The sequence below is a fragment of the Empidonax traillii genome, unplaced genomic scaffold (assembly GCF_003031625.1).
Source record: "Empidonax traillii isolate 1590-97213 ecotype Southwest subspecies unplaced genomic scaffold, ASM303162v1 scaffold2:size4533513, whole genome shotgun sequence".
Taxonomy (NCBI): Eukaryota; Metazoa; Chordata; class Aves; order Passeriformes; family Tyrannidae; genus Empidonax; species Empidonax traillii.
Window position 1 is genome coordinate 3,666,223 of NW_020955195.1, and position 21,410 is coordinate 3,687,632.

The 21,410-nt window shown below is 43.8% G+C and overlaps 2 protein-coding genes across 2 annotated transcripts; both read right to left on the reverse strand.

The window, feature by feature from the left end:
- Positions 1 to 3,425: 3,425 nt before the first annotated feature.
- ATP5ME (ATP synthase membrane subunit e) lies at positions 3,426 to 5,684 on the reverse strand. Its single transcript, XM_027901494.1, has 4 exons — positions 5,607 to 5,684; positions 5,369 to 5,423; positions 5,056 to 5,154; positions 3,426 to 3,565 (listed from the first exon to the last, which is right to left on the reverse strand). Exons 1-4 carry the CDS (start codon positions 5,640 to 5,642, stop codon positions 3,540 to 3,542), a joined length of 216 nt encoding a protein of 71 aa, XP_027757295.1. The 5' UTR covers positions 5,643 to 5,684; the 3' UTR covers positions 3,426 to 3,539.
- Positions 5,685 to 8,110: 2,426 nt separating this feature from the next.
- On the reverse strand, positions 8,111 to 21,410 carry TMEM175 (transmembrane protein 175). The gene is made up of 10 exons (XM_027901375.1): positions 21,244 to 21,410; positions 20,854 to 20,892; positions 16,861 to 16,958; positions 15,679 to 15,730; positions 14,777 to 14,812; positions 13,315 to 13,398; positions 12,504 to 12,668; positions 11,559 to 11,637; positions 9,743 to 9,884; positions 8,111 to 9,229 (listed from the first exon to the last, which is right to left on the reverse strand). Exons 1-10 carry the CDS (start codon positions 21,394 to 21,396, stop codon positions 8,566 to 8,568), a joined length of 1,512 nt encoding a protein of 503 aa, XP_027757176.1. The 5' UTR covers positions 21,397 to 21,410; the 3' UTR covers positions 8,111 to 8,565.

Sequence of the window (21,410 nt, forward strand, 5' to 3'; positions counted from 1 at the left end):
AGCCTATATATGGATATCAGATTATATCCTATATCTGGATCTCATGATATCAGAAAGAAATCTGAGGCTAAGGATAAAGCATGAAAACTGACCATAGTAAAACTCTGAACTGCTCTTAAATACTATGATTCCATGTAAATCCGAGAAACACTTGGACAGATAATAATTCTGCACTCACTTCAAGAATTGGGACGTGTTGCTGTCACAAAGCATGGAGCCATAACACCCAGTAGCTGCCTTCTCCAGGAGCAGGTTTCACAGTGTGCTGAGGCTTCATTCTTTCACACATGATTTTAAGAAGACAGTGTTAACATTACCCATTACAGTTCCACTTATAGTTAATCAAGCAACCTGAGTTGTGGCATCTCCTAAATTTGTCCTGTTTTGCCTCATAGTGCCAGTTATGTAATACACTTGATCAGAACTAACCCCTCCTTCTTTTCCTCCTCCTGTTCTGAGGTGTCTGTCTTCTAGATTCCACTCCATACTTGTGACTGATGACTTGCACCCTTTTACTTTAGATAAAAGTTAGTTTTCATGTTTGTTCATGTAAACATATTACGGCATTTACTTACACTCTTGTAGTGGTAGAGACAATCTTCTCTGCTCCTTTCTCTTTCTCTCTCCGTCTTTCTTTTTTAAAAATTGTTTGGAGATCTGTTTTGCTGGGGATTTTCTTCTTCTTCTATTACTCTTGCTACCTTTCAGGGCTTTACCCTTCAGTATCTTGTTTTGCATTACAAAAATACTGCAAGTAAAAGGAAAACTAGAGCTATGGCACCTGGTCATCATTTATCTGTGTCCCAGTGTAGTAAGCAAGATGCAATCTTCTATCACTATGCGGTGATTCCATGAGAGGCAATTTGTGTTTCAGGAAAATACAGAAACTTGTCCACTTGTATGAAAGCTAAATATGCCACCAGTAATGACTCCATGCTGTATGTCTCAGCTTCATTAAGAATCATACAATTGTAGAATGTGAGGAGTCGGAATGGACTTTCAAAATGATCCATTCCCAATCCTCTCTGCCATGGGCAGGGACATCTCCCACTAGACCAGGTTGCTCAAGGCCTTATCCAGCCTGGCCTTGAAAACTCCCAGGGTTGGAGCATCCACAACCTCCCTGGGCAACCTGCTCCAAAATCTCACCACCCTCACAGTAAAATATTGCCTGCTTCCTGATATCTGACCTAAATTTCCCCTCTTTCAGTTTGTACCCCTTACTCCTTGTCCTACCACTACAGCTCCTGACAAAGAGTCCCTTTCTGGCTTTTGCCTGGTGGGGGCCCTTCAGATACTGAAAGGTTGCTGTGAGTCTCCACGCAACCTTCCCTTCTCCAGGCTGAACAGCCTCAGCTTTCACAGCCTGTCTTCGTAGGGAAGGTGCTCCTGTCCTCTTACCAACTTCGTGGCCCTCCTCTGGAAACAATTCCACGTCCTTCTTATGTTGAGGGCATCAGACCTGGATGCAGTACTCCAAGAGGGGTCTCACAAGAGAAGAGAACCCTGCAGGAAGCTTTTATCATAGAGCAGATGAAGCCAAACAAGTAATTTTTTTTCCTTGTTTTTGGTGAGAAAATGCCACAAGGTCATTGTGTCAGAGAGTGGGAAGCAGTGAGATTTTGAAGATCACCGCAAGACGCTATACACTTAAATGCTGAGAAAAGCTCCTTATGTTCTCAAATGTTTTCTGGGAAATGAAACCTGGAGACTAATATTACTGCCCTCTGTGCCCAGTGTGAAGTGCTCAGAGCACTGCAGGCTGTCCCAGCAGGGCTTCTCACACAGGGAGTGCAGGGTACCTGCCCAGCACACCCAGCAGCACTGGTAGGACACAGGGACGTGGGTGGCAGTGCCCCTCGTGCCCACGTGCATGTGGGAGCACAAGTTGTCCCACACAGCATTGGGGTGGGCATGCTGCTGCTCATTTCCAAAGGGGACCATGCACACTTGCAGAAGGGTGTCCATGAACATACAGGGTGCAGTGCCAGTGGAGGAGGCTGTTTCCCAAGGATGGACCATTTCCATGGGAGCAGCGGGGTCTCTGACGCTCCCTTAGGAAAAGGGTAGCCCTGCAGTCACACGGCAGTGGAGATGTCGTAGCAGGAAGCTGCACTGGTGTGGACAGGGCAAGCCTCCCTGCTGTCTACACAACAAGCTCCTCTGTCCCCTTCCTCCTGCTCCTCTACCTGCTTGTGGACCTTCAGCACCCCCGGCAGAGCACACAGCCCTGCCACACATTTTGTTGGAGTATTTCTGTAGGTCAGTGGTCTCACGTCCTTGCTGCTCTGTAGCTGACTGCTCCTCATGTTGCTGTGGCAAGCCGCATGCAGCAACCTGATGGCAATAAGGGAAACAGTGAGGCAAGACCTTTAATTCTCCTTTTTTCCCCCACGATAAACTGTATCAGTTTCTGATAGGATACAATCTGTAGGTTAATTTTTTTTCCCTGCAACTGATTCTCAGGGGCTGCAGAGTTCTTGCCTGTCTTCTGTGCAGAAGTTGCATCCCTGCTGGTCAGCCATCAGTTACTTGCCCTTTGAGGGGAAGGAGCTGTGACAGGAGGCAGAAATAGTCCTTGCAAATCCCTAGGAAGCAGCACGTCTACACTACTGGAGCTGAAAGGAGGGGCAGGGTGTGGTCAGACAACAGCCAGCTACAGTCTCAGATTATCCAAGAATAAAGTGCAGGGCAACACTCATCATTCACCTCTGGTGTCCCGGGACAGTCCCTGATGCCTTGATTCCCGGGCTGGCACATCGAGGGGAAGCATTGATGGCAAAACACAATGCTCCAGAAAGGAGTGGCTGGTGCTAGGAAACTCTGCTCCTCAGAGGCTTTGATGAGATGCTTCATCAGTTGCTCCCACCATCCTCTGTTCTGACACACAGGTCATGTCCAGCCCTGAGCTCTGGGCAGCCTGCTCTGCCCTCCTCCCCCTTGCTGTGGCGATCACTCCCACTGCCTAACACAGGGTGAGTGTCTGAGTAGAACACTGACTTTCTGATTGATACTACGCCAGCCAGGTGACAAAAGTAATTTTTTTCTTTTTCCCAAAACGGTACCATCTAACCATATAGTCAGCTAGCCAGAAGACTGGGATCACCGTCCTTTCAGGTCAGCAATTCCTTAACTGATGTTAACTTCACACCTTTGAGGCTGGTCAGTTACTGGAACCCAGGGAGGCTGTGGATGTCTCAGCCCTATCAGTGTTCAAGGCCAGGCTGGACAAGGCCTTGAGCAACCTGGTCTGGTGGGAGATGTCCCTGCCCATGGGAGGGGGGATTGGGACTAGATCATTAAGATCCATCCCAACCCCTTAATATTCTATGATTTCTATGGAACTCCCCAGTCAAGCCTAACTGTTTATCTATATTTAAGTATATCTGCTGCTGCTCTGGGCAACTCACTCAAAAAACGCCAACTGAAGTGTAGTAAGTACTTTATTGATAGAATATCATGCAGAGTTCAGAAACCATTGGACAGTTCACAGCCTAGCCATGTATTTCCATGTGCGAAATTCAAATCAGATCTTTTCTTCATTTCAATATGGAATCTTCACTTGCTGTAAGAGAAGAAAAAACAAACATCGTTAGGACACTAGCCAATCCCATGCATTAGTGCTGAAATATGCAAAACATTAATGGAATCAAAAGCTACTTTTATTTAAGCTCTTTCTAGTCAGTTTTTGATTCCCACTTCTGCTTATTCAACAGAACTGCAATTCATACTTTGCGGTAAAGGCACTTTCAAGTTTACTCATTGGTAAAAGACAACTTTCTGAACTGACAAATCAAATAAGCCCAGAAAAAGGTATCTTTACAGATACGTCCAGTTATCCATCTGTAAGGAAAAAATCTCCAGCAACTACACTGCATTCAATGAAAGTTTAACAATTGCTTTTCTGAAAAAAACACACCAAAACCATTGCTGGGAACACAGACCTGTCACCTTTATGCCACTTTTAAAGAGATTAAACATTCTACAGAAATAATCAGAAAATTTCATTTTTAAGTAGATTGGTAACACCACAGCACGGACTCTACCTCCGAAATTACAAAAGTTTAACCTAGTTAGAGAACATCTAAAAGACCCATTTATTTAGTACATGAGCAATGGAGACTATGTATTTAAGATGGCAAAACAGCCACGCAAAATGGCTTTATCTCTAGCAGGTGATACAAATCACCCAACTGCATATTTGATTTTCTGTAGGTATAGTTCATTTAATTGTACAGTGTTTTGTTCAGGACAATGCAAATGTCACCAGTTTCCATGGAAAGTTACTGAGCACCAAGAACAGCTTGAGCTATTAATCAGTTTTCTGTCTCTTCTTAACTATTAAATCCACCCAAGAAAAACTTGCTGAATCCAAGCTAGACAGCACACTCTGCTGTAAGGCAGCAGGGAAGGAACCCTGTTAGGACCCAAGAAATAATCCTAAGGGCCAGGGCAACAATGCTGCAGCAGGAATACTACAGGGTGGAAGGGAATGAGAAAAAAGTAGCAGTACTAATATGAACTGATCACCTCCAGCACACTCACTTCACACGAGAAATGCCACAAATAAAGCTGACCTCTAACACTACGCCTGTGACACCGCTTAAAATCCTGGAGATGCAATTACACGCAGTTGCCTATGACTTCTAGTTTAGAAAATCAGTCATACTTATAAGGTTCCTGCACTGCACGGAGAAGAGGGACTGTAAATTTCTTGCATACAGCTGAATAAGGGGCATCCCACTACGGTCATTATACATATCCAGTTATTCCTCACAGGATAAGCAGCAGCTTTTAGCATTTTGTTTTCTCACTGGAAATTCAGATAGCCATTTAACAGGTCCCGACCCGTTTCAAAAGCATTTTTAACGCTTCCTCTGACGAGCTTTTCCAAATGCAGGCATCAATAAACAGCAGCACTATTTTCTCCTCACACCACCCCAAGCATTTCCTCCATGGATTAGCTGAAAGCCACAACTCCTCCTAAAAGCACTGCGCTAAAACAGCAGTCCAGCAGCCGAACGTGGGGATGCATAAACTAAACCGAGGGACTACCTTCTGCGATCTCTTTTGCGATCCGCTCCAGCTCCTCACGCTTCTTCTTCTCCTCCGCCTCTATTCTCCTCTCTTCCTCAGCAATCGGCTTCAGATAGTCTGCCAGCGACATGCACTCGCTTTAAAACCCACCTTCCCGCACCCGCGGGCTCGCTCGGAAAAGAGGAGCAGCCAGTTTTTTTGCCGGCACGAAGGCACAAACCCGGGGCCGCGGCAGGGGCGGGGGTGGGGGGGAGGAAATGGCGGCCGGGCCGCCTCAAGGTGCCCTTGCGGGGCCCGGCGCGGGCGGTGGCCGCGGGGAGGCCGCACTCACCGTATCGCTTCTTGCCGTAGATCATCCCCACGAGCAGCGCCGAGTAGCGGGTGAACTGCGGGGACGAGAGACAAGGACGCGCCCTTCCCTCAGCCCCACACGCACCGCCGGCCCCCCCGCCGAGCCCCCCCCGGCCCGGCCCGCCGAGCCCCCCCCCCGGCCCGGCCCGGCCCGGCCCGCGGCCCCGGCACACCTGGGACCCCCGGAACCCCCGGGACCCGCAGCCCGCCGCCCTCACCTTGATGAGCGGCGAGACCTGCACCGGCGGGACCATCCTGGCGGCGGCGGCGGCCGGAATGACGGCGGCGGGCGGAAGGGGAGGAGAGAAGCCGTGAGCGGGCGGCCGGGAACTGCGTGTGCTGCGCCCTCGGGGGTTCGCGATCCCGGCACTCGGAGAGGTCCCAGGGCGCGGGGGATGGAGCATCTCCCCCGCAAGGAGAGGCTGGGCGAGCTGGGACTGCGCAGCCTGCGAGAGAAGGATCGAGGGGAATCTCATCGATGTTTTTCAGTGGCTGATAAATGGGCACAGACTGAGATGCAAGAAATTCCTTTTTAAGAAAAAAAGACCAACACTTTTTTTTTTTTTTTTTTTTTTTTACTCCCGAGAGCAATTTGACATTCAAACGGGTTGACCCGTTTGAAAATAGATATTAGGAAAAAAAAAAAAAAATCACTGTCTGGGTGGTGAGGTAGTCGGAATGGGCTGCCCAGGGAGGCGATGGAGTCACCATCCCTGGTTTTCAAAGAGGTGTCTGGATCTAGCACTGGGTGATGGGGTTTAGGGGTTACAGTGGTAGTCCTGGGTTGATGGTTGGACCCTACAGGCTCTTGAGTTGTTGGTGTGTCTGTGTGCAGGTGCTCAGTACGACTCGACACAGACCTTTGCAACTGGAGGGTTGGACTAGATGGTCTCTTTTAGTGTCATCCATTCTGTGATTCTGGGATTGTCATAATCGTTGTGTTTCACTTTAATTCTCCTAGAGACAAAAGCCTGTGATATTTAGTAAATCTGTAAAGAACAGCTATATTTGGGAATGTTCTGCTTGAGAACGACACCATTCAAATTAGTGCAGTTTGTTTCTCGAGAACACATCAAAGCTATCACAATGATCCTAAATCAGCTGTCTTTACACAGTCTCAAATCAAGTTTGCCCTCAAGTTTAGGTTTTGGATGCTACCAAATTTGGTTTGAATAATGGTGTCTTGACTACAAGAAAAAATAAAGTTCTTTTTGCAGAACAAATTACTTATTTGCAAGTGGGATACAAAGAAAAAATGCATTAGTTAGCCAGTACAGTTCCTTGTAGTATTTATACATTATAATTAATTTCATCCTTGTAAACACTGTAGTGAAACTTCTTGGTCAGATTCAGTTTGTGTTCTCATTTTCTTCAAGTACCAACAGAAATAGAATCAACATTTCTTCACATCACATTAAAAGCATTTGTGTGTTTTATACAAAATCACAAAACTGAGGTTTTGGATGATTTTGAAGGAAACCCCCCCCACCATCTAGCATAACTGTAAACATTGGATATGTTTCACCTGCAGAGCAGAAATAAAGAGCTACAAACTTTGTTTTTTCACTGATTTCACTGATTGAAATTTATTACAAATACACATATTCACTACTTATGTGCCTGCTGCACATTAGAGACAAAACCATACAGAACCAAAAGTGCTTTCATTAAGTATCAGAAAAATCCTGCTACACACGACACAATGGAAGTTGTTTAACCTCAGCTAGGTATAAATCCCCTTGAATAGCTGAACATACTCTCTTTACATGAAGTATGTAATATTTACAATTACATACAGGTATCAAGGTGCTTCAAACCAAAAGCACAAGTGCTTTCAAGACTGATCTCAACTGAAACGAGACATCTGAGTTTGTTTTCACCTATAATTTCTTCAGGCATACTTCGGCACAGTATTTTTTTTTTTTTTAAGATGAACAACAAAATTCCCCAAATGCCTTTAAATATGGCATTAAAGCTGTCAGGCACTAAGACAGTTCAAGATACAAACTAATGGCTCTCCCAAAACAAAATGTAACAGCTTCCAGGGCAGCCAGAGGCTAGATGACTTGATAAACGTAAAGCTTATCAAACTGCACTTAAGGGTAAAAAGAAGATCCACCAAACCAGAGACTGGAACTTCGACAGGGTTAGTTTCTTCTGCTGTCTTCCCGAGGCTCAGATCCTTTAGTTAGCCACTACTCAGGAAAAAGCTCAACTCCCTTACCTGATGGGATACTCTCATATGGGGCAGTCTGATACTCTCTTTGAATATGGCATCATGCCTTCAGAATAACAGAAGGATGTTCCATTCAACAGACAGGAAAACAGACACAAAAAGCCTGAGAAATGCAAACTTTTCAGATGAGCTGCTGCTGCAGGACAGCAAACAAATTTACCTCTAGTCTCACAGCCCTTTTCCCTGGGAGGTTATCAGAATTAGTTGAAACCTTGGATTGTGGCAAAGCCACATGAATCTTCATTTGTTACATATATCCTTTTTTAAAAAGAGCAAATATGCCCAAAGAACTTGTGTTCAGGTAGCCTGGAAGACTGCTATCACATTTGAAACTGCCATCTGAACTCACACACAGAGCCACTCAAACACAGGTAGGTTTCCAAATGCTATCCCCAGTTTGTGATTATGCAGAACAGACATTGTAACCATTTGGGAGGGGAAACACACACACACACACACACACACACACACACAAAAAAAAAAAAAAAAAAAGACCAGCAAACCATATGCACAAATGTTCTACCATGATGCAGTTTCCAGAAATCCAGAGGTCTCCATTGTCTTTCATACCTCACTTCCTTATCTTACAGTAGCACAACCAGCTTCTACTCTGGTGTTTGGTTACCATTTTGCTGGGTACCCGTTTGCGCATTTCTTAATCGACCATCACTGCAGTTACATGTCAAGTAGCAATTTTTCCTGGAGAGTAACTCCAAAGGAAACAGAACATGCTTGTCTTTGTATCCCCTATTTATTTGCCCAACATTTTCAAAAGCAGATTTTGGAAAAGGGGTCTCGAGCACGGCCAGCTAAAACTTAAATATGCCCTAGTTATGGTCAACGCAGGCTTTGGTTTAGATCAGTATAATCCACACATGAAGATAATGTGAGTTAGAAGAACTAAAGTTAATCTCATAACTTCACATGCACTGCGTGGAAATTTAGGACAGCGTTTCAGTAGGAGACAAACATGCCTCTTCTTCTTCTAACAACACAACCTTCCGTCTAGAGAGAGACATCATGGCCTTTACAACAGTTAAAGAAATTCTGACAAAAATGCGCAAGGCAAGGAAAGCAAATGGGATTACAATCTGCATAAGATGGAAAATTGCTGTGGAAAATTCACTTAACAAGCACGTTAGAAAGAAGGCCCCAAGGCTTACACAAGGATAGAGGGCCAGCTTGGCAAACATAAAGGCATGCTCCCTGCCACCGTATCTAGCAAACGGATGCAAGGTTTCCCTTTCATTGAGGAGGGCTGTAGTCCATATTGCAAACTGAAATATGCTGGCAAAGAAGGTGATAACACAGCTGACCTGAATGGCTTCTATTTCATTATGAGACTTCTCTGCAAATTCACTGGTCAGCTGGTAAGCTAGTGGAAGCCCACCAATGAAAGACAACGAAAGTATGTTAAGCAGTCCCATTAATCGGGTAGCTTTTGTTACATAGAGGAAAAGGGAGTGATGGACAAACCACAGGAGACCGATTGTAACAAATGAGCCGAAGTAAGCAAGGTAGTTTGGCCCGTATTCACTTAAAGCTTCAAGAAGACTGCCATGGAACTTCTCTTCAACTTCTCTGGGATCAGGGACATTGTCTTCACTGTGGAGAGAAAACTTACTTTACCTTACATATTACTGTTATAAAACCACTCACTCTGAGTGAGTAGGGAACAACAGGCATCCATTATAATTTCTAACTTAAAAGTGTTTCAAGTAACAGCTCTGCAAAGAAATTAGATCTAAAAGGAAATCTGAATGTAAGCTGGCATTCCTTTATGTTAATGTAATAAAGCTGCCAAAGTGACTAAATAGGTTTTATTGATAAAATCATCTGAAAATATAAATGAGCAAAAGAGAAAGCTTTTTTTCTTCAAAACTCCACATCCCAACATGTATTACATAAACTGACGATCACTACTGCTACAACATGGATGTCAGAAGTATCTTTGGTTTGTATTCTGTATCTTTCCAGAAAATCATGCCTGAAGTAACCACTGCAGGTTTTAGAAGTCACAGACAATGTCTGATGGACTTTATTTCCTCAAATATTACATACAGACGAAAGTTGATACATTTAACAATACAAAGTGAAGGAAGCAGCACAAAGCCTTACCATATATCCAAAATGAGCAGGGTTGCTACAATAGCATAGACTCCGTCACTGAATGCTTCTACCCGTTCCTTACTCAGAGGCTCACTGAGGTAAAAAGTGAAGGTTTCTAAGCTGTGGTGTTCCTCCTCTTCATTTCTCTGACCTGGAAACAAATTCAGATGCTTAATAATGAAAGAAGAAGGAAGTATAAAACAAGGCAGTTCAACAACCTATGGTGACCTCCTTTCCTCTTTCTCCCCACCTGCCAAAATTTTTCTACAGGAAGAAGGGTGCCAGTCGTTCACATAGGTCAGACAATCCACCTTTTTTCGGCATCTGTACCTCTCCCTGAAGTTCATGTTTCTTTCAAGACAAGCACTTCAGGGACAAAAAAAGCCCTGTCCTTTAAACTGTATGGCAAACAATGTCCTCCAAGCAAATAATGACTCAAAGCTGTCACTGAACAAAACAAATCAGATGCTGTGCCTCGGGAAGCCGTAACAGCTTTAGGTCCTCTATGACAGTGTGAAGAACTTATGGCTGAAGAAACCCTCCTTGGAGTATGGTGGCTGAACTGGGATATAAAATTTAAAATATATCAAGTCTGTGGTCAAAAGGTGGAGCTTTTACAGGAAAAGTCAAACCCATCTCTAAAGACTGGACTCTGGACCACCTAGCTAGCCAAAATGCACTGCTGCAGGACTCTAGGTTGGACAAAGAGAAAGCTTGACCTTCCAGAGGAACCAGGAAGAGGAACTGAATACAAAGCAAGCGTAACCACAAGAAATTCAGTAAAGCAGTAATTTATGCCAGCTGTCTAACGGGGTGAGACGTTCACAGACATGACCTGACTGCAAACTGCAGCGTCCCTGTCGCAATAAACACGGGCAATATTTTTATGTGTTTATTCTCGGGCCCTGACAGCCTGGCTTCATCCTTTCAGAGCATTTCTGCCTCCCTATTACTGCTGCCACACGGGGGAGTCAGAAGTACGCGCCCATTTGCACTGCAAACAGATGGACTTGCACTCAGTAGAAGCACAAAGGTTGTTCTTCTGCCCCACCACGTGAGTGTCGATTCCAAAGTCATGATCTGCTTAGTGTTTCTGTGATCAGTTTATACTGCTCTGCCACTGCACCTTTCAGCTGAGAAGTTGCATGATACCACATTCTCTTTTATTTTGGCACTGGCAACCTCTTTCTCAGCAGGGTTTAGGAGCAGCTCAGGCTATTGACACGGCTGTGCAATTGTTAGTCCTGACACAAGGAGGGCAGAAAGAACATAAGCAAGGAGCATGAGGGAAAGGAGCGTGGATTTAGGCTGACTCAAGCCATGCATGAAGGCAATCCTCTAGACCATAGCACTTAATGAGATCTAACCCCCTGAAAAAGTATGATTTACAAGTGCAGCTCTTGCCAGTTTGAAAATGTGTGACTATTCAGCATTGCAGGCAAGAAAGTGATGACAGCACAGCGCTTACTTCCTTATATTCTACCATCCCCGTGTTCCTTTTTTAGGAGGGAAAAGGGATGGACAGCCTGCAGCCATCATTTATATACTTGTGTCAGCATGCATGTGCAGACTCAGGACAAACCAGAGGGGTTTTTCACCTTTTTCATCATTAAATGTGTTGTGCCTTACATAAATCTCATCACAAATATGGAAAAACAGGGAGCAGGGGAGAAACTCTTTGGAAGCACATCAATAGGCCCCAAAATTACTACATTACAAGACTGAAAATGGAAGCAGAACTAAAATAACTTCATTACAGGCTGTTTGGATAACATGCTGACAACCTAATCTGAATATACTCCTTTGAATTTTGTTAATTACTCACCAACAATTTTGGTTTTACACCATTTAATGAATCGAGTGAGATGTGGAAAAATGATTACGAGTCCAAGAAGTACATAAGACTGTGGAAAAGAAAATGAACAGTTTAAATATAGTTACAAAAATATAAATTACCTTCCAAGTTTAATATGAAATATTACTCTCAATCTTAGATATAATCACATAGAGAAAAACAAATACTGACTTTACAACCTGAAAAAAGCTCAGCTGAAATGAACATGCACATCCTTAATACTGCATTTTGATAGCTAATTTAGTACCAGTAATGAAGCAAACTAAAAGCAGTTTGCTGACAAAAAATGTAGGCATGACTGCTTTGGACATTTTCAGATAAAATTATGCCTTTTCACCTTTGGACTCATAACTGCCCCTTTCATCAGCTGCAACCTGATTCCTCCCAAATGTATTATTTAAACAATGCCAATTCTTTGGAATCTTTCTCAAAATTCAGTTAAATCCACCTTTTCCTAAAGAACAAGAGGAACAGAAGCTCAGGAGACATTCAAAAACTAGATTTCAGTTCCAAGTAGGGATTCTGAAAAAATAATAAAAGCTATTAATAAGTAGGAGCAACTCACTGCCATTAAATAAAGATGGAAGATAAAAAGGCTGTGAAAGAGCAGGCCTTAGCCAAAATTATTTGTTTTGAGATGCAGGCTGGCTAACTAGTCTGTTTAAAAAAAAAAAAAATCAGGTTAATTTTGTAGCAGAATAGTCTTTTTAAACTATATGAATTCATGGATCAAGTTACAGATCAACAGGTCTGGATTGAACACATTCAGTGCAAAATAGCAGCCACAATATCACAGAACAGGCAACTGAGAAAGTCTGCATATTTAACATGGGCATCATTATCTTCATACACAGTCCTAAAGGCAACTAATATAAACTGCTGCATCAAAGTTTTTGGCTAACTGGGAGAACTTACCAAAGGAATAAAGAAAAAAGAAAAGATGGCTGCTAAAAAGCATAAAATTGGTCCTCTTAGGATGATCTTTAGGATATGACGTTTATAGAAATTCTGATTTTCAGAGTCCTGTATCTGTTGATTCAGTAAGTGTGGGTGATAGAATCCATATGCTACTATCACAGCCTGCAAGGAGAAGAGAGTTACCGAACTTATTACATATAAGCCTATGCAGCATTTCAAATATAAAACGTAAAGTTGTAGGTCAACAAATTCCAAAACAGCATCAAACTTATTCTTCACTCCCATATGGAAGGTGGATAACATGTTAGAAACTCTGAGATTTCACAATGCATTGCACGTCAAGATTTTAGTCTCCCCTGCAGAGCCTGTCATGACCGGGGGTCTTACACAAAGAGGAATGAGGACCTCTGTAATAAGGAATAGAATGTGACAAAGACCAGGAGAAAAACAGTGCCACTGGACTGAGGCTGAAAGCCTGAGTTCCCTCATCCACCACTGCACGGTTCAGAAAGAACCTCAGCAGGAAAAGTAAACTGCAATTTCCCCCAGGCATTTTTAGAAAGAGTAGGAAAGGAACTCTGTGGAGATCAGCTGATTTTGTTGGATGAAACAGCTTCACAAGACAGTGGAAATGCAAACTTTCATCTTACGTACAGACACTGCATTATCACAACAGGCACAACTTTGAAAAAGGATGCTGTACAAACAACACATTTAGCAATTTACACTCTTAGACAAGAAACTTCGTTTTAGTTCTACCCATGGAAGTCTATTTAAAAGCAAAAATGTAAATGGATGGCTCCAGTACCTGTATAAGGCCAATGACAACAGCACAGGCACTGAACAGGAAGATACCAAAAGGTACATCTGGAAAGGAGGCCATTAAGGAAAACTGGAAAAAAAAATGCAACTAGATCAAATATTTAATTAAGAAACAATGTAGGAATAACAGCAGAGAAATGGAAGCACTCTTCATTCAAAACTGAAACTCAAAAACCTAAACGATAATTTGCATTTCAACATAATTCCACTAAATGCAATTTCTAGCCACAGATAAATGCAGGCATCCCAACCAAAGGCATCTGGAGAGATGGCTTTGCTCTGACATCGATACTGCTCAACCTTAACCACTCTGACACTGTGCCTCCATAATAACCACAGACTGGCCTGTAGCTGAGTATAAAGTTTAACTGTTTTTGGTGGACATAACCTTCATAGCAGTGAAACTTGTTGATACTAGACAAATTAAAAAGATTCAAAAAAGTATCCTTTCCCTGTGGCTCTCCCTTGTATCAATTTCTGCAGCTTCCTTGGTGGGGGAGCGAAAGCAGAGTGTAGTATTAAATTAACATTGACAGCTTTCTGAAAATTATTTCAGCTTCAAGGCAAAGTTAAAATTATGTGCTCTTGCAGATAAAGACTGCTTTATTGACCACAGCCTTATTTTTTGCAGACTAATATTTAACAGATACAGCCACAGAGAAACAGGTGCCCGTCTTACACGTATAACAGTCAAAATGCATTTTAAGCAACTATTTTATTCTGTTAATATGGTGTTCAGTTGCAAATATTCTTTTTAGGTCATCTGACCAAAAACTGTGCAGAGTTAAAAAATGAACATCCACATCAAAATGACCAGAATCAACCTTGCTGATTAAGTCAAAAGCAATACCACAAACTCCGTCTAGATCATGAAAGGAAAATGTTCTATCAACCAAAGAGGAGTCTGAAATACAGTTTTATTTATCTTACCAAAGGCAAAATTCTCATCAGATAACTTTGACCTTTTTCAATACACTTGCTCTTTTAAAAGAAATCATGGGAAATTTTTTACCATGAGGGTGGTGAAACACTGGCACAGGTTGCCCAGTCCCTGGAAACACACAGGGTCAGGTTGGAAGGGGATTTGAGCAACCTTGTTTAGTTTAAGATGCCCCTGATCGTTGCAGGATTAAGTGACCTTTAATGGTTCTTTCCAACCCACACTATTCTATGGTTCTATGATACTATGACTTTCTATGACTATAATTTTTCTTCTAGAATACCCATTTTCTGCCAGGTCTAAGACACGCAATAATTGAAGGTTATAACATATCCTCATGAATTTTAAAGAAGTGTGTCTTACTATTATAATGGATTCAGGGTTAATATTACAGTAATACTTTCCTGAGTTTCTGAACACTTTGGTAAAGTTTCTCCAGACAAATAAAGAAAAAAAAAAACACAACACTGTAATTTAAACAAATATCACATTTTAGAAAAGTACTTACTGTATATGGCAAGAAAGTTATGATCATCATACAAGCCTAAAACAGAAAAAAGCATACTGAAACACTAGGGAAAAATACAAAGCAAGCAATGCCCTCATTGAAGATGTGTCCAGAAAATAAAAACAGATCAAACAAATCAGCTTTGCTGCATCATGAAAAATACCTGCATTTCTGAAGTTGCTGAGCTTTGACTACAACAAATGGATAGTTTTGTACACACCTTTCATGTCTGCTATCCAAACTGTACAGGTTGATTTTAGAAAACACTACAGTTTTGTTACCTATACCACAGGTAGAAGTGTTGCTATGGTTTTTAACAGACTTCTTAGCAATGGTAAATGTACCAAACCTTCTAAATAGGTGTTTCTGATTTGTCAAGAACATTAATTTCTGACTGCAAATATTTCATAAGTAAAAAACCAAAATTTAAAACAAACAAACAAACTAAAAACAACATCTCAAGCACAAAGAAATGCTTGGCTTTGAAAGCTACATTAGATAAGAATTACAGGCCTTGAGCTAGTCCTCTAAAAGAATTTCCTGTAGTGTTATCTCATGGAGCTTAACCAGTGCTTTTATTAACAAAATTAAATTAACTGTGTGTCAGAGAGCACAGTTTTAAACAACATAGAAAAATATCCAATTCCCTCAGATGAACTTCAGACTAACCTGGTGCAGAGCTTCTTTTGGCTTATAGTAAAACATTTGGAAGTTAAAAGCAAGTTACTTATCAATCAGTTACCCTGGAAAGGAGGAATTAGAGACCTTTGTATCTTCCTGACTTGGAAATTTCACAGTGATGCTATATAAACTAAAAACTTTTGTATATATTGACAGACACACTTCAGAAAAGGTGGCCTGTACTTGCCAGTTAAACATCCAGCATGTATGACAAGACTTACCAGATTCAGAAGAGCCAGGACATCATCTATAAGCTCAATGACTTGGAACAACCTGTCAAGGCAAGGCAAGGTATCATGAGCAAGCCAACTCCCCAAATCTATTTTACAATACTATATATAAATTGTACATTTAGGATAGCATAGGGGAACCTCAGTTCCTTTGCTCCAGAATTAATACAAGTATTTCGGGTATTAAAGAAGTATTAATACAAGCTACCAAAACTCATTTACCTCAAACATGCAAGTTAATTTGTTAGAAAAATCTGAAGGGTGAGATACAGTCAAGGTCATGGAGCAGTTATTAAGAACTCAGTTTCCATTTGAATGACAGAGTATTTTCAGAATGCTAAAGCTTAAAATTATTTATCTTGAGACAAAGCCTTGTTATTATCACACAATGTAAAGCTTTGCTTGCAAACTTCCCCACACCTTGTTAAAGAAATTCCTCATCCATGTCACTTAGAATCAACAGAATCAATCACCTTCCACAAAACCCTAAACCAAACAAACTAAACAAAGACTATGCCTCAGCATTTACTCATGCAAGCAAACAAAAGCAGTGTGATAAAAGCATCAATGTGAGGTATCAAGTCCAAATATTGAATTGCAGGTTGCGCACCCCGACTGCAAAGCAGTCAATCCACTTGCACAGTAACCTTTGTAAATGTAAAAATCCCAACAAAAACTGCCGTGGTTCCAGTATGATGCCTGCATGTCAGTTCCTTTTTAATTACCAAGACAGGGCGGGTGGGGGTGTGCCCACAGCTCTATAAAATGTAGAATCTGCAACATTACAATTGATTTGTGAGAACCACGGCTGAGGACAAAGAGACAAGTTTTTGGGCAGCTGTATTGTATCAGTTCCTCTCTTCTGGAGCGCGCAAGTTACAAAGTCACGCTGTTTCAGCATAATTAGAAGTTTAATTGCTTCTAAAATATGAGGTAAAATGAAAAGCAAAAAGATATATGCTTGTTTTTCTCTGTCTCACTATGTCAGTGGTGTAAGAGGAGTTATTCAATGCTAAGGGCAGCATTTCTTTAAAATGATTTTTCAACATTTTTTAGAAACAGGCAATTCAGAAGTATGTCAGCAAGACAGAAATGTATCAGACACCTGCTTATCTTCTGTACTTTTAAAAATTAGTTTGTCTTCAACTTTGGAGTTAAACATATTCTTCCTACCTTACATGAGCTGCCCATGCCACTGTGACTATTAAGAAGGTCATCAAGTAGACAGCAATTTTTGCTAGAAGAAGTTGCTGAACACTTTCACCTAATTTCTGCAACAGAGAAACAAAAGCTAAATGTTACAGTATGGAAGTATTACCAACGTCTGCAAATGAGAAATTACATTACTCCCAAGAATGCAGTACTCTTCCAACAATCTTTTCAGTACCTTGCAGAGGAATTGGTTTACTAGAAGCTTATTAAGGCTGAAATATGGCATATGATGTATCAACACACCTCTTTGATTTGTAAAAGGGCTTCCCAGTACTCTGTTCACCTTGAGATTCACTTACATGCTTTCTCATCACTGTTACTGTGATAATGCATTTCAGAGCAGGACTGGTCACAACGTGCCTCTTTTATTTTCACAGCACTGACTTCTAAACTAGAAACATCATACAAGTTTTCATGGGATGATTGTCAGCAAGGTGGAAGGAGAGGGTGTAATCTCTGAAAATTTGGCACTTACCACTACAGTGGCTTAAACAGACCCATGCAGCATATTTGCTGTCTTACAGATCATACTTGAGCTTCCTAGACTGAGACAAAAGGTCTGTTTTTTAAGAGCAGAAAAATATATTGTGATAAAAGAAAAAAAAAAAAACTGTGAACTTTCTCAAAATATTTTGTTTCCTAACGTAACTGTTTTTTTCAGAATTAATTTATTTTCTGTAATCTTCTTTTCCCACCTTTGCTTATTCAGTTTACATTTATTTATTGACCTGATTTTATAGAAGCACAGAAGATGCTGAGTTGGAAGGGACCCACTGAGGTTATGCAGTCCAACTCCTGACCCTGCACAGGACACGCCAAGAATTCCACCATGTGCCTGAGAGGTTGTCCAAATGCTTCTTGAACTCTCTTAGGCTCCTGGTCCTGTGACCACTTCCACAGGGAGCCTGTTCCAGTGCCCAACCACTCTCCGGGTGAAGACCTTCTCTGACATCAAACCTAAACCTCCCCTGACACAACTTCAGGCCATTTCCTCAAGTCCTGTCCTTGGTCACAAGAGGGAAGAGATCTGTATCTGGCCCTCCACTTCCCCTTGTGAGAATGTTGAAGACCCAATGAGGTCTCCCGTCAGTCTCCTCCAGGCTGAACAGACCAGGTGCCCTCAGACACTCCTCACACGGCTTCCCCTCCAGACCCTTCACCATCTTTGCTGCCCTCCTTTGGACACTCTCTAATGGCTCAATATCTTTCTTACACTGTGGTGCCCCAAACTGCACACAAGGTGTGGTTGCCCCAGGTCAGAGCAGAGTGGGACAATCCCCTCCCTCAACCAGGACAGGGTTGGCCCTCCTGGCTGCCAGGGCACTGCTGACTCAGATTCAACTTGCCATCGACCAGAACGACCAGGGCCCTTTCCATGGCACTGCTTTCCAGCATCTCATTCCCCAGTTTGAACCAACATCTGGGGTTGCCCCATCCCAGGTGCAGAATCCAGCACTTTCCCTTGTTAATCTTCATATGGCATCCAAGTCATTGATGAAGATGTTGAAGAGAACTGGGCTGAGGACAGAGCCCTGCAGAACCCCACTAGTGACTGGACACCAGCCTTGAGTTTGCAGGAACAGGCTGTACCGGTGTGCCAAAAGGCAAGCCAGCGGGGTAGATGACCAGTTTGGTTGAACAGGGAGATTCTGAAGGAAATCAGGGATAAAAAGAGAGCTTACAGACTATGGAAAATAGGGCTGGCTACTCAGGATGAGTTTAGGAGTATAACTAGGTCATGCAGAAACAAAATTAGAGAGACAAAAGCGCAATTTGGCTACTTCTGTTAGGGATAACAAAAAGCGCTTCTATAAATACATTAATAACAAAAGGAGGGGCAAGGAAAACCTCCATTCCTTGTTGGACTTGGGGGGGAACATAGTTAACAGGGATGAGGAGAAGGCTGAGGTACTTAACACCTACTTTGCCTCAGTATTCACCAGTAGGACAGGTGGCCCTTGGGACAACTGTCCTCTGGAGCTGGTAGACAGAGATAGGAAGCCAAAGAGTCCCCCTGTTTTCCAGGAGGAAATAGTCAGTGACTTACTGGGCCACCTGGACGCAAGTCCATGGGATCAGATGAGATCCATCCCAGGGTGATGAGGGAGCTGGCTGAAGAGCTCGCCAAGCCACCCTCCATCATTTACCAACAGTCCTGGCTCACTGGGGAGGTCCCAGACTATTGGAACTTGGCGAATGTCACACCAATCCACAAAAAGGGCTGCAAGGAAGACCTGGGAAACTCCAGGCCTGTCCTCAGTGTCTGGCAAGGTTATGGAGCAGATCATCCTGAGTGCAATCACACAGCACTACAGGATGGACAAGGGATCAGACCCAACCAGCACGGGTTTAGGAGGGGCAGGTCCTGTCTGACCAACTTGAGCTCCTTTTATGATCAGGTGACCCACCTGGTGGATGAGGGGAAGGCTGTGGATGTGTCTGTTTGGACTTCAGCAAAGCCTTTGACACCGTCTCCCATAATATACTCCTGGAAAAGCTGCAGCCCATGGCTTGGACAGGGGCACTCTGTGCTGGGTCAGGAACTGGCTGGAGGGTCAGGCCCAGAGAGTGCTGGTGAACGGGGCTGCATCCAGCTGGGATCCAGTCACCAGCGGTGTCCCCCAGGGATCAGTGCTGGGCCCAGTCCTGTTTAACACCTTTATCGATGATTTAGATGAGAGGATTAAGTCCATCATCAGCAAATTTGCAGAAAATACCAAGTTGGGAGGGAGTGTCGACCTGCTGCAAGGCAGGAGGGCTCTGCAGAGGGACCTGGATAGGCTGGAGAGTTGGGCTGATTCCAATGGAATGAAGTTCAACAGGGCCAAGTTTTGGGTCCTGCACTTTGTCCACAACAACCCCCTGCAGCGCTACAGGCTGGGCACAGAGTGGCTGGAGAGCAGCCAGGCAGAAAGGGACCTGGGAGTTTGGATTGACAGGAAGCTGAATATGAGCCAGAGTGTGCCCAGGTGGCCAAGAAGGCCAATGGATCCTGGCCTGGATCAGGAAGAGTGTGGCCAGCAGGAGCAGGGCAGTGATCCTTCCCCTGTACTCTGCGTTGGTGAGGCCACACCTTGAGTATTGTGTTCAGCTCTGGGCCCCTCAGTTCAGGAAGGACATTGAGGTGCTGGAGCAGGTCCAGAGAAGAGCAACGAGGCTGGTGAAGGGACTGGAGTGCAAGTCCTATGAGGAGAGGCTGAGAGAGCTGAGGTTGTTCAGCCTGGAGAAGAGAAGGGTCAGGGTTGACCTCATTACTCTCTACAACTCCCTGAGAGGAGGTTGTAGCCAGGTGGGGGTTGGTCTCTTCTCCCAGGCAATCAGCAGTCGGACAAGAGGGCATGCCCCTGTGCCAGGGGAGGTTTAGGTTGGATATTAGAAAGAAGTTCTTTCCAGAGAGAGTGATCAGGCATTGGAATGGCCTGCCCAGAGAGGTGGTGGATTCACCATCTCTGGAGGTTTTTAAGATGAGGTTGGATGTGGCACTGAGTGCCATGATCTAGTAATCACAGTGGGGTTGGATCAATGGTTGGACTTGATGATCTCGGAGGTCTCTTCCAAACCAGTTAATTCTATGATTCTATGGTGTTATCCCACCAGCATTCAGACATCACTACATAAGTAGCTTCTCTAAGTGATGATTTATTACCAAGAAGAGCAGATGCTTTCTGAAAGACATTTTGGTCAGACGGGCAATTCATTGTTCATAGAAAAGTAACTATAAAATCTGTGGCCTACAATATTCAGCTCATTCAGGCTTTACATCACAACATGTGCTATTTAATTTTTCAGCCAAAGTTCACCAGGTCATCCCCTATGCAAAATTTCTGCTGGGCTTAATGTTACTCATCGGTTTCAGCTTTTTAAAGTCTGAAACTCGAAACGAAGCAGGACTGCTATATGAGGATGCTGCATCTGCTTGGGAGGACACGAGGAACAACAAAAGACACGTGTTACCTGATCAGGATGTATTTTTGTGTGAGCCACCGGCAAAATCTGAAATAACAAAAACCTTATTAGCACACGGAACTCTTTTTCTCGGTATGAGCTTCACCAAAAAAACGTAACAAACTTCAGGTGGCCGCCAGTGTCGCCGGAGGGGGTGGCCACGGGCAGCTCGGAGGCCACATCCGCTTTTGGGCCACCGCAGACACCGCAGGGCTCGGGGACCGCCGCCCCATGTCGCGACAGCGCCGCGGGCCGGGCCGGGCCCCGCGGGAGCGCCGGGCGGGCCGGGCGTGCGCGGCCGCGACCCGGAAAGGCGGGACCGACCGCGGCCGCTCCGGCACTGCCCCTCCCTCCCTCCCTGCCTGCCTCCCTGCCCCCCTCCCGCCGCCCGGCGCTCACCATCACGGTGGCGATGATGGAGAGCAGCGCATCGCTGTAGGCCAGCAGCCGGTGCGATGTCTGGGTGCTGCAGCTGCCTGGCTCCGGCTCCGGCTCCGGCTCGGTCTCCAGCCCCCAGCCGCGCTCGGCGCCCGCGGCCCGCGGAGCCGACATGGCCCCGCTGCGCC

Bases quoted from the DNA above. Each gene is read 5' to 3' on its own strand.
- ATP5ME (XM_027901494.1), bottom strand. From the start codon at position 5,642: ATGGTCCCGCCGGTGCAGGTCTCGCCGCTCATCAAG. The intron at 5,424-5,606 runs GTGAGGGCGGCG...TCGTCCCCGCAG, and splicing joins AGGTCTCGCCGCTCATCAAG to TTCACCCGCTACTCGGCGCT. The intron at 5,155-5,368 runs GTGAGTGCGGCC...TGTCGCTGGCAG, and splicing joins CTACGGCAAGAAGCGATACG to ACTATCTGAAGCCGATTGCT.
- TMEM175 (XM_027901375.1), bottom strand. From the start codon at position 21,396: ATGTCGGCTCCGCGGGCCGCGGGCGCCGAGCGCGGCTGGGGGCTGGAG. The intron at 20,893-21,243 runs GTGAGCGCCGGG...TTGTTATTTCAG, and splicing joins CCATCATCGCCACCGTGATG to ATTTTGCCGGTGGCTCACAC. The intron at 9,885-11,558 runs GTGAGTAATTAA...ATTTGTTTCCAG, and splicing joins GTGTAAAACCAAAATTGTTG to GTCAGAGAAATGAAGAGGAG.